This window comes from Geospiza fortis, unplaced genomic scaffold (assembly GCF_000277835.1).
Source record: "Geospiza fortis unplaced genomic scaffold, GeoFor_1.0 scaffold70, whole genome shotgun sequence".
In the NCBI taxonomy this organism is placed as follows: domain Eukaryota; kingdom Metazoa; phylum Chordata; class Aves; order Passeriformes; family Thraupidae; genus Geospiza; species Geospiza fortis.
In genome coordinates, this window is record NW_005054317.1 from 4,294,683 (window position 1) to 4,308,614 (window position 13,932).

Here is a 13,932-nt window from a genome sequence, read left to right on the forward strand (position 1 = left end):
AATAAAAATAATGTAAGTTGCACAGCAACAAGAATATAAATGTACTATAGCAAAAACCTCCAACAGCACTGTTATAGTTAATAAGATCAGAAAATAAAGTGTAAAATAAAACAGTGTTTTTGTTGTTATAGGGCAGTAAAAGGACTAACCTACTCGTCATGTATTTGAACACACATGTAGTTACACACAGTATTTTGAACTTGGCTATTGTATACCTTTAGACAAAGAAATATGACTATTTCAATTATCTAGCTGAGGAACTGGTAAACCCTGAGTCTTTACTTCTTACAGTTGATATATTCCAGCACATACAGAGCCACTGTCATCAGAGATTTCCTTCCAAGAGGGGAGCCACCTGTTCAGAAGGGTTAGGCTTTAAACCCATGCTAGCTGCCCTCTGACACACAGTTATATGAATTAAATAGGTAAGCAGGGAAGAAAAATAAGGCTACACATTCACAGAATAAGGTCAGTAATTTCACTGCTGGTTATTTGTGATATAACACAAACACAGTTCAGCCTAAAAAATGTTCGTGGAAGTGAATTTTTTTATTGTTATGGAATTTTGAATTGTTCTAAAGAAGAAATTTAAGTTTTGCCTTTGCATGTCACTTCCTCTTTAGAATAAACCCATTGCTATCCTTATTCCAAGATGGAGTTCTTCACTGTTAGGAGACACTCACCTTATTTTCGGAGCCTGTCTTCACAAAATCTTCCAAAATTCCATCTCTAAACATTACACATAAAATACATGATATGTGTGTTACAGAGGAAAAAAAAAAGACTTTGAAAACACTGGTTGAACAAATCTGCATCAGGTATTATTCTTCCATATCTGGCACTAGCTCTCCACTACTGAAATCACCAATTTCACTCTTCAACAGAAACAGGCTGGGAAGGACTGCAACTTGTAATATTTTTAAATTAAGATGTATTAAAAAATTAAGATCATTTAGATCATATTATACATGCAGAAGATCTGAAAGGACTGAACTGTTTTAAAGTAGTTTTTCTGCTCTTTCATGGTCTGGACCTCTTTAACATAACCAGAACACCAGCCCGCTTGTGATGTACATAGAAAGTAACACTTCAGCAGAACAGAATAGAAGGAAAGGAGAAAAGAATTTGCTCTGACTACTTAATGTTTTGATTTGGTTGGTTTAGTCCAACTCACATTTTTGACAGATACTTCTAAGACTACTTCCCTTCTCTGGTCTCTCTGCAGATAACAGTACTCATCACACTTGGGAAGGAGGTATTGGATATGTACAAATGGACCTAAACGCACAGTGGGAGGTGAAAAAAAGAATTTTTCTCCCTTTCTTAGGCCAGCTAGAGAGCAAAATGCTCTACTCCTAGGAAAAGGTACTGAAATAGGCACCAGCTTTAATTTTTAGACATCTCATGTCAAAAAGGACATAAAAACCAATAAACCTGATTATATGAGCAGCATGACAAAGTCATCCTTATGCAGATTCAACATTAGACATATTCAGAGCACAACTGTGCAATGAGACACAGGCAAGTGGTGTCCCGCTCCCCCAGGGAACCCCCAGACCTCAAGTGGTGGTGCTGATGCATTGTGTTACAAGATTAAGCCTGTTTGCAAAGGGGAAATCACAGAAGACACATGGGGTCAAGTATTAAGGAACAGGCACAACAAAGAACACAGAGTTGGTATTTCAAAAACACCCAGAAAAGGACACTTCAGAGCACCAGATAACTGCCCCTGGATGACTCAGGATGAAAACACTTAGATTAAATAGACAACAGAAAACTGAAAGGTAAACAGGATCCTTTGATATTTTAACAAATTTGTAGAGTTTACCACCCTCCAGTACACTGAAAACAAATAGAACATCCACCTTCCTGAAGCAGATAAAAGATAACCACTGCAAACATATCGAGGATAACAAAACCACGGTTTACAACAGAGGCAGATCCTCTGCCAGGCACAGCAGTTGAACACACATGACTTTCAGGACCTAGGCTGGGATCTTCAGCTCAGACTCACTGGGAGACTGAGGCAATCTCTACTGGTGCCTATCCAGGGTAGGCAGGAAGCCAAAGCTGCTGCTGCCAAACTTGTTGATCCAGTCCTCCCAGCGCTGGCCCACAATGCACTGCTTTGGGTTTGGAAATGGCTCAAAAGTGTTTGCTTCCAGCAACAGCGTGGAACACGTGGGGAAAAATGCCAAAGGAGTCCAAGAAAGAGCATTGCCAAGCCACCATAACAGTAGGGACACCCCAAATGCTCCCATGAGTCAGTGACATCACCCCGGGCACAGTGATGACAAACGACACCACGCTCCCTGCGAGGCCTCGGTCACCAAGTGCAGGAAAAGCCCTGGAGGGGTTAAATTATAAATAAAACTGCTGATGCTGCACCTTAACATTATGTCTTCCTATTTCATAATGAAGAGCACCATCTAGCCAGGCTGTGATTTTTTGCCCTTTCCTGGAACAGGGCCCTTTCTTCATATTGTTGTGGTTATCCATGAGAATTTTGGATGGTGTCAGCAGGAGGACAGAGAATTGCACTGTTGCACAGAGAACCCTTTTTGCATCCCAAGCAGTTGTAAACAAGCCTCAGATGAGACATGTTGACAGCACACTGAAGATTTTACTCCTGTGCTCTACTCTGAGGATAAAAATAGTATTCTTATCTCCAAGAGTATCAAGCTAACACTTCAGATCATTAAATTCAGTCCATAAAAACAAGAAAAGAAACTTACAAGTTTTATTCCAGCAAATGACACAGTGGTCTGTGTCCCTACATTTCAGGGCACAAGGTGGGAGTCAGGAAGAACCAAAAAGAAACTTCCCAAACAAGGACTGATGTGTTTAGGACTTCTCCAAACACCCCATGGAAACAGTGGTGCTGAAAGAGCCAGGCACAGTCAGCTGGCTGTTAAAGCAGGTTCTACAGAAGACATATCAGACAAGGAGGGGGCTCTGTCCAGCCTAGATACAAACCATAATCAAACTGTAGCAGGTACAGCTCAGATATTGATATTTTCCCCTACAATCTCACCACACAACTGGTAGAAAAAGTCTTCCCTCAATCACTTGGCCACAAAAAGCCCCAACCCTGTATTTAGGACAAGAATTATAAGTACATATTACACTGCCTTTGGTAGGTAACACAGATATATTGAATTTGGCTCAAAACTTCTCCTCTATAAATTACAAACTACAACATGGAACAGAAGCTCCTTAACAAGCAGGATTTCTAGACAGTTGATTTGAGTAACACAACTTCACAGAAATGAAAAACAAATTTGCTTTTGGGAATTCATCTTTAAGTACTTTTATGAAGCAAATGCTGCCTATCAGGAAATTAATTTAGGCCTTTCCTCTCAAATACTTCTATTTAGTACCAGTGAGAGAAGGATGACTGCCATCTCTCTTAGCTGAGCAGAACAGACACCTTCAAATACAGACTCTATGTTTTAAAAAACAAATTATCTGAATATCTGTGTTGGTTTTGCACAGCCTGGTTTTTGGTATTGGGGGGCACAGAGGTGGCTTCTGTGAGAAGCTGCTGGAAGCTGCCACCATGCCCAGCAGAACCAGTCCCTGAGGATGGACATGCTGCTGGCCAAAACTGGGCCAGTTACAGAGGCTGGCAACACCTCTGTGATAACAGAGTTGAGAAGAAAACCAAAACAAAGTGGGACACAGTTTTTTCCTAGCCAGAGAAGAGGAGGAGGTGAGAACATGTGAGGGAAACAACATGGAGACACCACAGGCAGTGAAGGAGAGTGAGGAGGTGCTCCAGGCACCAGAGCCAAGATTCCCCTGCAGCCATGGTGAGACCATGGTGGGGCAGCTGAGCCCCTGCAGTGTCTGGGGATCCACAGGAGCTGCACATAAACTGGTGTGTGCCCAGCTGGCCAAGAGGCCAAGGGCACCTGGCTGGTACCAGCCGTGGTGTGGCACTGGGACCAGCCTGGGAGCAGCCTGGCCTTGGAGGACTGCACCCCGTGGGAAGAGAGAGCCACATCACAGCAGTTGTGTGGGAGGGAGGGCTGTGTGCCCGTGGGGGAATTCACCTGCAGCAGTTTTGGGAGGGCTGTGTGCCCATGGGGGGAATTCACATTGCAGCAGGTGCTCTAGGGCTGCTGCTCGTCAGAGCGGACTCACACTGGAGAAGTTCACAGAGAACTGTCCCCCATGGGGGGACCTCACAGTCTCACAGGGGAAGGACTCCTCTCCTGGAGCAGCAAAAGAAAACCTCAGTGATGAACTGACCAAATCCCCCATGCTCTGTCCCCCTGTGCTGTTAGTGGGAAGGAGGGAATGGCTGGGAGAAGAAAAGGTGTTTTAAGGACTTCTTTTACTTCTCATTATCTTTGTTAGTAATAAATTCACTTTGTACTTCTAAGTTGAGCCTGTTTTGCCCTTAGAGTGTTTTCTCCTGGTCCTTACCTGAACTCATTAAGCCTTCATTAAATTTTTCTCTCCTCTGCCTAGCTGTAGCAGGGGAGGGTGAGTGAATGACTGTCATGGGCACCTGGCATTTGGCCAGCGTCAAACCATGACACTATTCTAAATCCCAAAATTATATTTGTTATAAACCAAAGCCTAGCAAAGCCTTCTAGTTGTCAGAGGCAAGTTAAACTCCTTTAATATATTTCTAGAGCAATTCTAATTGAACAGGAATGAAATAGATGATTTTAACATTTCCTGGGAAAAGTGGAGAAATTCTTTGGAAAATGTATTATTTTGAAAAGTGCTTTCCAAATTATTTTATATGGCTGTCTCAATAATCCAACACCCACACTGTCTGATTATTGGGAACACTTCCTATTCCTTTGACATATCCATCAAAAATACTGCCAGTTAACTCAAATCTCTGCAGCACTTGAGGCTTCTGGATATTCCACACAACTATAGATTTCTTCTGAAGGGATAAAAGGAGTATTTGGTATGGAACACATTTATGTATACTGTATAAATGATGCTTCTTTCTCCTTTTGCCATAATTTGTAACAGCCCTCCAGTAAAAGATAAATGATGCTGTAAGTCTTGTTCAGCACAGTAACAAATTCAAATAGCATTTTCTCCAGTTCACAGAGTTACTGGGAACCACCTCAGGAATGTTAGAAAAGCTTCCAATTTCTATTACCTGGCCTCCTGACATAACTAATTATGAAAAAGGAATTTTGTAAAAGAATACTAACTAATAATAATAACAACAACTAGTCCTTACTTGTTTAGTTTTTACAATACACCACTTGCAACTGGTCCTGATTTACACTGTGGTTATTCACTGACATGACATCTTTAACACTCAAGATATCCAAGATATAAGATCTATCATGCTATACAGTCTTGTAGGCAGATATGCAAAAATTGGATCAGGTTCACTCTGAAAAGATACATAATCAAGCACACTCCAATGGATTCTAATTAAGGTTCTCCTTTAAGCAGCCATCACCTTGTTTTGGAAACAACTTTACAGTTAGAATACAACTATCATTTCACAAGTGTTTCACTCAGCAGAGACGGGAGCTGCTTAATCCAGCATTACTAGGAGGAAAAAAAAAGATTGTAGAACCACACCCTAGGTGTAAACTGATATAGATTTTCCTCTGTAGTTTTGCCTGAAACAATAGCCAGAGGGTGTAATTTAGGGTATATACACCTTGACAAAGCCATGGCTGTAATATCTAGGGACTGACAATTAAATGTTTGCATAGTGAAGTATCTTTGGTGTCTGTCTGATCGTGAGGTTGCACTGAACATGGCTGTCTCCTCTCTCACCCACTGAGCCCCACAACCTGGTCCTACATTCTCCTTCCAGTCCTACATTCTCCTTCCAGTCACAAGAAAAACCCTGCTGACTTCAGTGCCTCACAGCAAGACCCCAGGTAACAATTAATAAACCATCAGAACTCTCATCTTCCTACTCACAGCATCTACTACACCACTTATGCAGTCAATGAACAAAACCATAGACTGAAAGTTAAATTTATGAAGGGCAAAATACAGCAGAATTTGATGTCCATGGAAAGCAAACATCCAATTTACTGTGTATTCATCATAGGACTTGATTTTCAAATTTAACTCTTTAAAGCCTCCACACTTCATTTTAAGGCAAGCTGCTATAGGACTTCCAGGCAACTATATCAGTGAGAAAGCATCCAACCAACTTGCTTGCAAAGAAAACAATGAGAGCTCTAGATTTCAGAACCAAAGCAATATGGACTTAACCTCAATTGCTCCCTACAGGATTTTAGTCCTTCAGCTCTTTTGTACATATTTTTTCAGTGCCAGTTGAGAAAGCTGCATTTTCTGTTGCATTACAGACAAGTCCTGCTTAGCAACAGAAGGAAGAGCAGATCAAGAACACTGCATGTTTTCTGCCTATTATAATCCCCCCAGCAGAAAAACAAGGCATAACCAATTATCCTTTATATTATCAATGAAGTTTATCCATGGGCTATGCCAAAGCTATCAGAAGTGGAGAGCAGGGTGGGGGTGAGCTTGTAAATAAACCATCTTTCTCATTTGGAACATGTTACCACAAACCAGCTTATTCCACAGGGCTGATGGGCATGTGCACACACAACTAACTGAGCATTTGAGCATTTCTAATCTAGCTGAGCCAATAGCCCAGAGTATTTGCCATTTCCAAACCCAGCAATCATGACTCCAAGCCATGTGGGAGCAGGTGCATGTGCAGTTTACTTTGATGAAGTCACATCCTGTCATACCCTGTAGTACCTGGGCTTTCCACAGTGTCTGACTTGCCACAAGAAACAGTGTGAGAGCCACCAGCACCAGTCCTGGCTCACAGCTGCACACAGCCTGCACAAGCAGGGACAGCTTTTCACTGAGCAAAGCCTTCTAGCAATGGGAACACAGATTACAATAAATTTATTGCCTTCTGTGACAACTGCTTTTATAATCATGCTACTCTGCTACATTAGACTTTGAATTCCCTTTGTCAGATTTTAACACTTGCTGCTAAAAAACTTGAAGTGTAAGTACAAAGCTCTATTCATCTCTGTGCTGTCACCTACATTGTAAGAATGCCTAGGAAATAACATTGAATATTGTACATATGGGGAACTTCCACAGCAGTGGATTATTTCATTCATTACACAGAAAGAGAAAAAATTTTCAAGCATCCTAGAGATTATTTAGAATAGTTAATTACAAGTCAAATATAACAATAGTTTGTGAAAGATGAAATCTTTTTTGTCTTGTAAGAGACAAAAGATCACACCTATCCCCAGACAACCTTCAGCAGCTCCAGCCACAGGCTGGGCATAGCCAGGAGAGCTGTAAGAACTGGAGACATTCACTTTTATAGATCTGCTGCAATGGAAGAAATACCTTTTAAAATAGTTACCTTAGAGAGAGTAATCTGCATCCTCTTAACCCAATTTATTTAAAAGTATCCTTCAATAAGTCTTTTTGTCTTTCCTGCTCTACTTAGATGACAAAGTTACCACCTTGTATTAAAGTCACATTTCTGCATATTTATTACATTGTTCTTCTCTCACTGAGTTTTTGTTGTTAAATATAGCACAGAAACACTACAAAAACCAATATTTAACTAAGTATTACCAAGACATCACCTCTTCTGCACAGGGATAACCTAGCTAATCATACATACCACGTAAGAAGGATTTAATAACAGTGAATTCCTGACTGTTATGTGTGTGTACAGACAATTATTTTAAAAGATTCTTATAAAAAAGAAAATATCCTGCCTCCTCACATATTATGGACAGACCAAGACAGTCTTGAGGCTGCACTTCCAGCCAAAGTCCCCAAGGCCTTGCAATACCACACTAATGTTATGGTAATACCTAAAACCTGCCAAGTATCTTTAAAACATATGAGATGACATAGTTCTAACTTCCAGTCTAACATCACAATATTCTATTTATAACACTTGACTCATCCCATCAGAAATAATTTAATATTGTAAACAGAACTTAGATTTAAAGGAAAAAAAGAACCAAGTAAAAAATTAGGGCCAATCACTGCAGACAATTTCAGAAGCATCCTTTCAAACTGCATGTTTTTCAAGCAATCTCATAAAACCTCCACAATCTTCCTAAACAGTTCAATGCAATTTTAAAGTCTCCCTGTAATCGTTTTATGATAACCAGTCCACAAAACCTTAAAACAATTTGTGTAAATAGACAATTAAAATGCAATGAAATGAAGAAGAGATTTATCTGATTACAGACTGCGAAGAGCTATGCAGAATGTCAAAAAGAAGCATAGCACCTTGTACTGCTACCTTAAAATATTTATTTCAAATTATTAAAAATTCTCACAAGTGTATTTGCAGGTAGTCAAGGATTACAGAGCCCTCTAAGCATCTCTCTGATATGATCTGACATAACAAAAAATCAACTCGACTAAGCACCTCCCAAGGCTGAATAAAAAAAAAAAAATTTTGAAATAAGATGCTGTCTCTTACTTGTATTTACAACTTAATATTGGAACAGAAGTTTCAGCAGTGCTTTAATTATTTATGGAACCTGTTGCTGGGAAAATTCTAGACCTTGGGTCTATGTGATAAAGATGCTTCTAGTGAGCCTCCCAGGCCTGGATTTCACTGCTCAGCCCTGCCTAGAAGGAGCTGAAGAAGAACAAGGGTTCATCACATGGCTCTTAGTACTGTCTGTACAGCTCTGGTAACTTCCATTAATAGTAATTAATATAATCAAACCTCAAAGCTTCTGCTGAATGCCCTAGAGGTTCACAGAGCCTTTTTTATTTTATCCCCAAGATATATTAACTGTCAAAGACCAGAAGTTGAGCTGTTACCAGGTGACACAACGCTGAACAGAGTTTGCTCCCACCTGCTCTCCTGACTAATTCCTACTGTCACTAAACCTTCCAGAGTGCCTTCTGAAGGTGCCCACCAAAAACTGACAATCTGCATTCCCCCAGAAAACTCACTGCTTGCTTTATAAGACAGAATATTTTAAAAGCTGTAAGACTCATACTGTGCTGCGTCACCCCACACCCAACACCAGCTCTGACCTGGGATCCAGGTTACAGATGTTCTGTCCTCTTCCTCCTCCTCTACTTTGTTACCAGTTAACTCTAAGTTGTGGTGACAATACGAGTGAAGTGCTTGAAATAGACAACAGCAAGGGATTCACCTCTCAAAGGATGTAACACACACAAAAATACCCAAACAAACTAAAAAAGGGGCTGTGTGTGTAACTGAAAGAATGAGGTGCTTAAGCTCTAGTAAAGACACCATAGTTTCAGCATGCACTGAATAAACTTAAAAAAACCAATCAATTTTAAATTGTCTAGCCAAATCTCTTTTTCTGTTCCCCATGCTTTTATTTTCCCATCTGAGATGCCATAGTTTCTTTTCTTATAATTTTAAGTATTTCAAAGTTATTTTATGAGTCAGTATAAGAATACAAGAGACTTTTATCCCAACCACTTCAAAAGGGTTGCACAAATTAATAAATAATGGTGTATTTAATGATGATGTACATGGGTTGTATCCCTCTGACTCTCAAATACAGGTTTGGGGGTGGGGATGGCTTGGTTTTGGGTTTCCTATTTTGGATTTTTTTTCCCCACGTTTTTGTTTAATTTAAAGGAACATATATGACAACCTTTAGCAATTGGCTGAGGGGAGAGTCAAGAGTTCCTTGGTGGTGGGACAGGGCTAGGCCCTCAGCCCCAATAAACAATTTTGGTGCTCACTGTTTCTATCCACAGCTTCTCCACTCTTTCACAGAGCAAAATGAGCCAACCTGTCATTAAATTTTGCAAGAAGCAACAGTTGCCTCTGTTGAAGCCTGTCAAAGTTACCACGCATGAACTCTACGCTCACAGGCACAGCTCTATTTAGAGATCCTCTTTGCAACAATGGGCTAGAAAAATCCTTAAAAGCAAACTAAATTCAGCACAAGTTAGCAAGGATCTCCAGAAAAACTGTTTCAAGCACTGATTATGAGGTTTGACATGAAAGAATAATTTTTTTTCAAATCAAACAGTGTCAGGTACTACAGACACATCAAACTCCTTTTAAGATCTACTGCACCTCCAAGATGAACTGAGTGACTGAAAACATTTTGCCTGCATCCAATAGCACTTGCTCCCACCATCACACAAGTCTGGAAGATGCACTTCAGCAAAGTTTCATTTTAAAATACAGGAAAAGTGCATGAAGAGGATGAGATTTTCTGCCTTGCTGTTTTGGTCATCTACATATTACAATGCAACATGCTATCCTTTCTTCATCACAGCACAAGCGAGTGGCAGGGGATTCACACCTTCAGCTGGTTCACAAAGCAATAAGTAATTAAGTGACTGCATGAGCCAAAAGATTCTGTCACATCAATTACATATGAAAATAACTGATGAGCACAATTGCTTCTAACATGTTCTTACCTTGACAGGATTGCTCAGCAGAGGAAGGTTTCAGTGTATAAAGTCAAAGTAAAGTTCAAGGCTTATTTTAAAGTAAAATCTTCCCATCCCATTGAGTATCCCTCTCTCACACTTCCATCTCCCGGGGATTTTCCATACCAAGAGCAAGTCAAGTCCATTGGGCCCATACCTTATTCCTGCAGCTGATTTCTACATCAAAGCTCAGTGTGAATTGTTACTGTCTCAAAAAGCAACATATAGGAAAGTATCCAGCCAGTTCCTCACTTTGATGAAGGTCAGTGAGGATCCCAGTAGGAATGATTTAATATTATGTATTAGCAGAACAGAAAGCATGTAAGAGCAGCAAAAAAGAAACATGGAAGTACATGGAGACACAACCACTGGGAGTTTGGGAAGCCCAAACTCAAATTCTAGTTCTTACTTCAATGTGAGCTTGGTTATGACAAGGAGGATTAGATACAAAAACCCCCCATGTTTCCTGATCCCTGCATGGAACTAGCATCATTAACAGGTATTAAGGACTCATCAGGCTTCACAACCACTAAAATGCTGAGAGAGGAGCTGCCTGATCAGCAAACAGAAAGTGCCACTGACAAAGGTGTGTCTGAAATCCTGCCTCTCTCTACTGCTTCCAAATATTGCCCTGGAATTACACAGTTACATCCTCCTTTATTCCTTTAAAATAGCATACATAATTTTTGCCTTTAAAGCCTAACAAAATGAGAAGCTGGCAATGTTAAAGCCCCCTTTCTAATACAGTGTTACAACAAGAGGAACACTCACTCTTCATTCAAGAGACTCAAACTCAACTGCCTGTGAGGCTGAAATCCACCTCTTGCCAGCAGGCATGCTGAGGATGAGGCCATTCCCACCAGGAGATGCAGAGAACAGTACATGGGAAAAGAAACAACTACCACCCATAGCCCAGTGGGGACACAGGCCAGTGGGAGACTGACAATTGGTAAATAAAGAAAATGGTTCTTGGTTTTGAACCTAATTCTAATATGTGGGCTGTAAAGTCGTGTTTCTTCTTCTGCTCCCTCTCCAGGCCATGAATATTTAATTATTTTATGCAAACTGGAAGAGTTGCAATGCAAGGTTAAATTAGCCTAAATAACCTTGAAATCCTTTTGTGAAGTTGGGCCTCAGAGTCAACTCCCAATCTGTAGAGAAATAACTTTCTTACACAAGGAGTTCTGTACTTGTATTTAAAATACTGTGGGGTACCACGACAAAAGTCTTGAGGTTAATGTGGATTTAACAAAATTTATACTTTTGGTTCACTGTTCTCTGTTAAGAGCCAAGGTTTAGAAAGTCCAATTACTTTATACACGTTTGTTCCTCAATTTTGAATGCAAAATTCTTCCTGGGAAAATGAATTATTTACAGCATTTTCAAAGTTTTGTTTGATAACACATACATACGCTGGCATGTTTGCTGCTCCCCTAGTTCCTTAAGTTAATCTAAACTCAATTAATACTATTTTAGCTTAATTGTGTAGCAGGCCAAGCTCCCTACAGGTCAGCTACAGGTATATGCCAAGTCAGTGTCTCATTCATATGTCATAAAGCAACCAAAATAAATAGACTTCTGGAAGCCTGACAGGGCTACTAAGTTTCACTTTTAATTCTCAAAAGTATTTTATGAAATTCCTTCAACTCACAACCCTACAAATCATTCACATGGTTGGAGTCAGTGCAGAAAAGCTGTGTCTCAGTGATCAGCCTGCACAAAAACAGTTTCATGATCTCTCTCCAGTGGGAAAAAAAATAGGATAGATTATTCTTTACCCTGCCAGCTAATCTTTAGAATCTGGAAACCTTAGATGCTTGCATTTTAAGAGGTAGAAATAAGAGCAAATGTTTAAAAATCCTTATTGGTAAAATCTTCACTAGGATAACGTGTGTGCTTATTGTTGCAAATGCTTTTTTAGCATTTGAATGATTTGCCTATTCAGAAAAATGAATTACGTATCCAGCACAATGATTAGATTGGAACTTGGCAATGAAGTAATGAAATGATTTTTCAAGTGCCTAAGAACTCACAGATACACTTAAGAAGATGGCAAAACAACACAAGTGAATCTGCACGCTGCAGCACAGCTGCCTACTGCATCTTTCTTCCAAGCCCCTGACACTGACTCTGATTCTAGAAACTGCACTTTCTAGATTTTAGCAACACTGGGAATTGTACAAAAAATAGCCATTTTGATTCAGACTCAACATGGATCAGTGCCTCCCAATCCTGCCAGCCTGTGCCACCTTGCTTTAGGTTTCATTTGCTGCTTGCAGCTCACCAGTCTGTAAGTGCTGAATCAGATCATCTCCTAAGGTCGCTGGCAAGTTCTGCTTCCCAGGATTGTAAACCTTGTCTACAAACTCAGCCTTCCATTTCTACAACATCAAATAAATGACTTGAGTCTAACTGCTCCAGTATTTAAAACAGCTGGGCCTGTTCTCTGGCACATGTCTCAGGCACTCGGAGGGAACCAAGAACCAACAATATAAAGAAAGGTTCTAAAACTTTCTCTGTTCTAAAACAATCATTAAACTAGAAAAACAAACAAACAAAAATTAACATAATAAATCACACTCATCGCTTCATTTTTTCCACTGCCTGTTAGAAAGTAAATAATAATCTATAGCTTTCATTCATCATCTGCTTACAACTCCAAGTAGCATTGTTACTCTTGCAAGAAACTAGGCCGTAATGGGCTTTTGCTAATCACAGGTGAAAGGTCACTCTCATTTAGCAGAGCACCAAGCAATAAACATAACACAATGACATGACAGAGGAAGGGATTGGTATTGAAATACTGACATGGATTATACCAAGAATAAAAAATATTGTAACTCAAGAGAAGATTTTATCAGTGTTGGTCACAGAGCTTCCTAAGCACTATTTATAGTCTAAAGAAAAAAAACAAACAAACAACAACATATAGAAACACAGTAAGGACAGTCTATGCCCTAACTCGTAGTTTTCAAAATACGTATTAATTTAATAATGATGCTAATAACACCAGTCACTGACAGGCCACCAGTCCTAAATCCAAACCAACAGGAAACTTTGACCCTTTCTCTTTCCCGTGCCTGCCCCTCTGCTAAGTAGTTATGAAGAAGAAAACTTCTCCTTGCACTTTTCCTCAAGAATGAATTGCACTCACCTTCTCGGCAAAGTCGCATTGCTTCTCGGTTTCTCCCGTATTCCTTGAAACTTTCTTCTAATGCTGTTCCTAAAACAAAAAAGCCACAAGATTTCAATCCATGGACAAGCCAGAGGGTAGGACTGACCCCCGCTCGTGACCTGTAGCCCGTTTTCCCGTGGGCACCGTAAACACGGACCGGAGGGACCGAGGGCTCCTGGGCCCCGGAGCCGCTGTCAGCGGCGGGGATGCCTCACCTGCGGCGGGATCCCCGCCCCACGCCGAGGCTGTATCGAGGGCAGGAGGTGCCGGGCTCCGGGGACCGGCTCCGACCTCCTCGCACCGTGTCCCGGATTACAGGAACTGGGGCAGGCGCTGCCCGCTCCGCGCCG

General features: G+C 40.6%; 1 protein-coding gene across 1 annotated transcript in view; it reads right to left on the reverse strand.

Annotated features, from left to right (window-relative positions):
* The window catches only part of ATXN7 (ataxin 7), a 59,274-nt gene extending 45,649 nt beyond the window's left edge, over positions 1–13,625 (reverse strand). The window contains exon 1 of the mRNA XM_031056350.1: positions 13,562–13,625. Within this exon, the coding sequence (XP_030912210.1) occupies positions 13,562–13,580 (19 nt within the window). The 5' untranslated portion in view covers positions 13,581–13,625. The remainder of the gene's footprint in view (positions 1–13,561) is intronic.
* Positions 13,626–13,932: the final 307 nt, after the last annotated feature.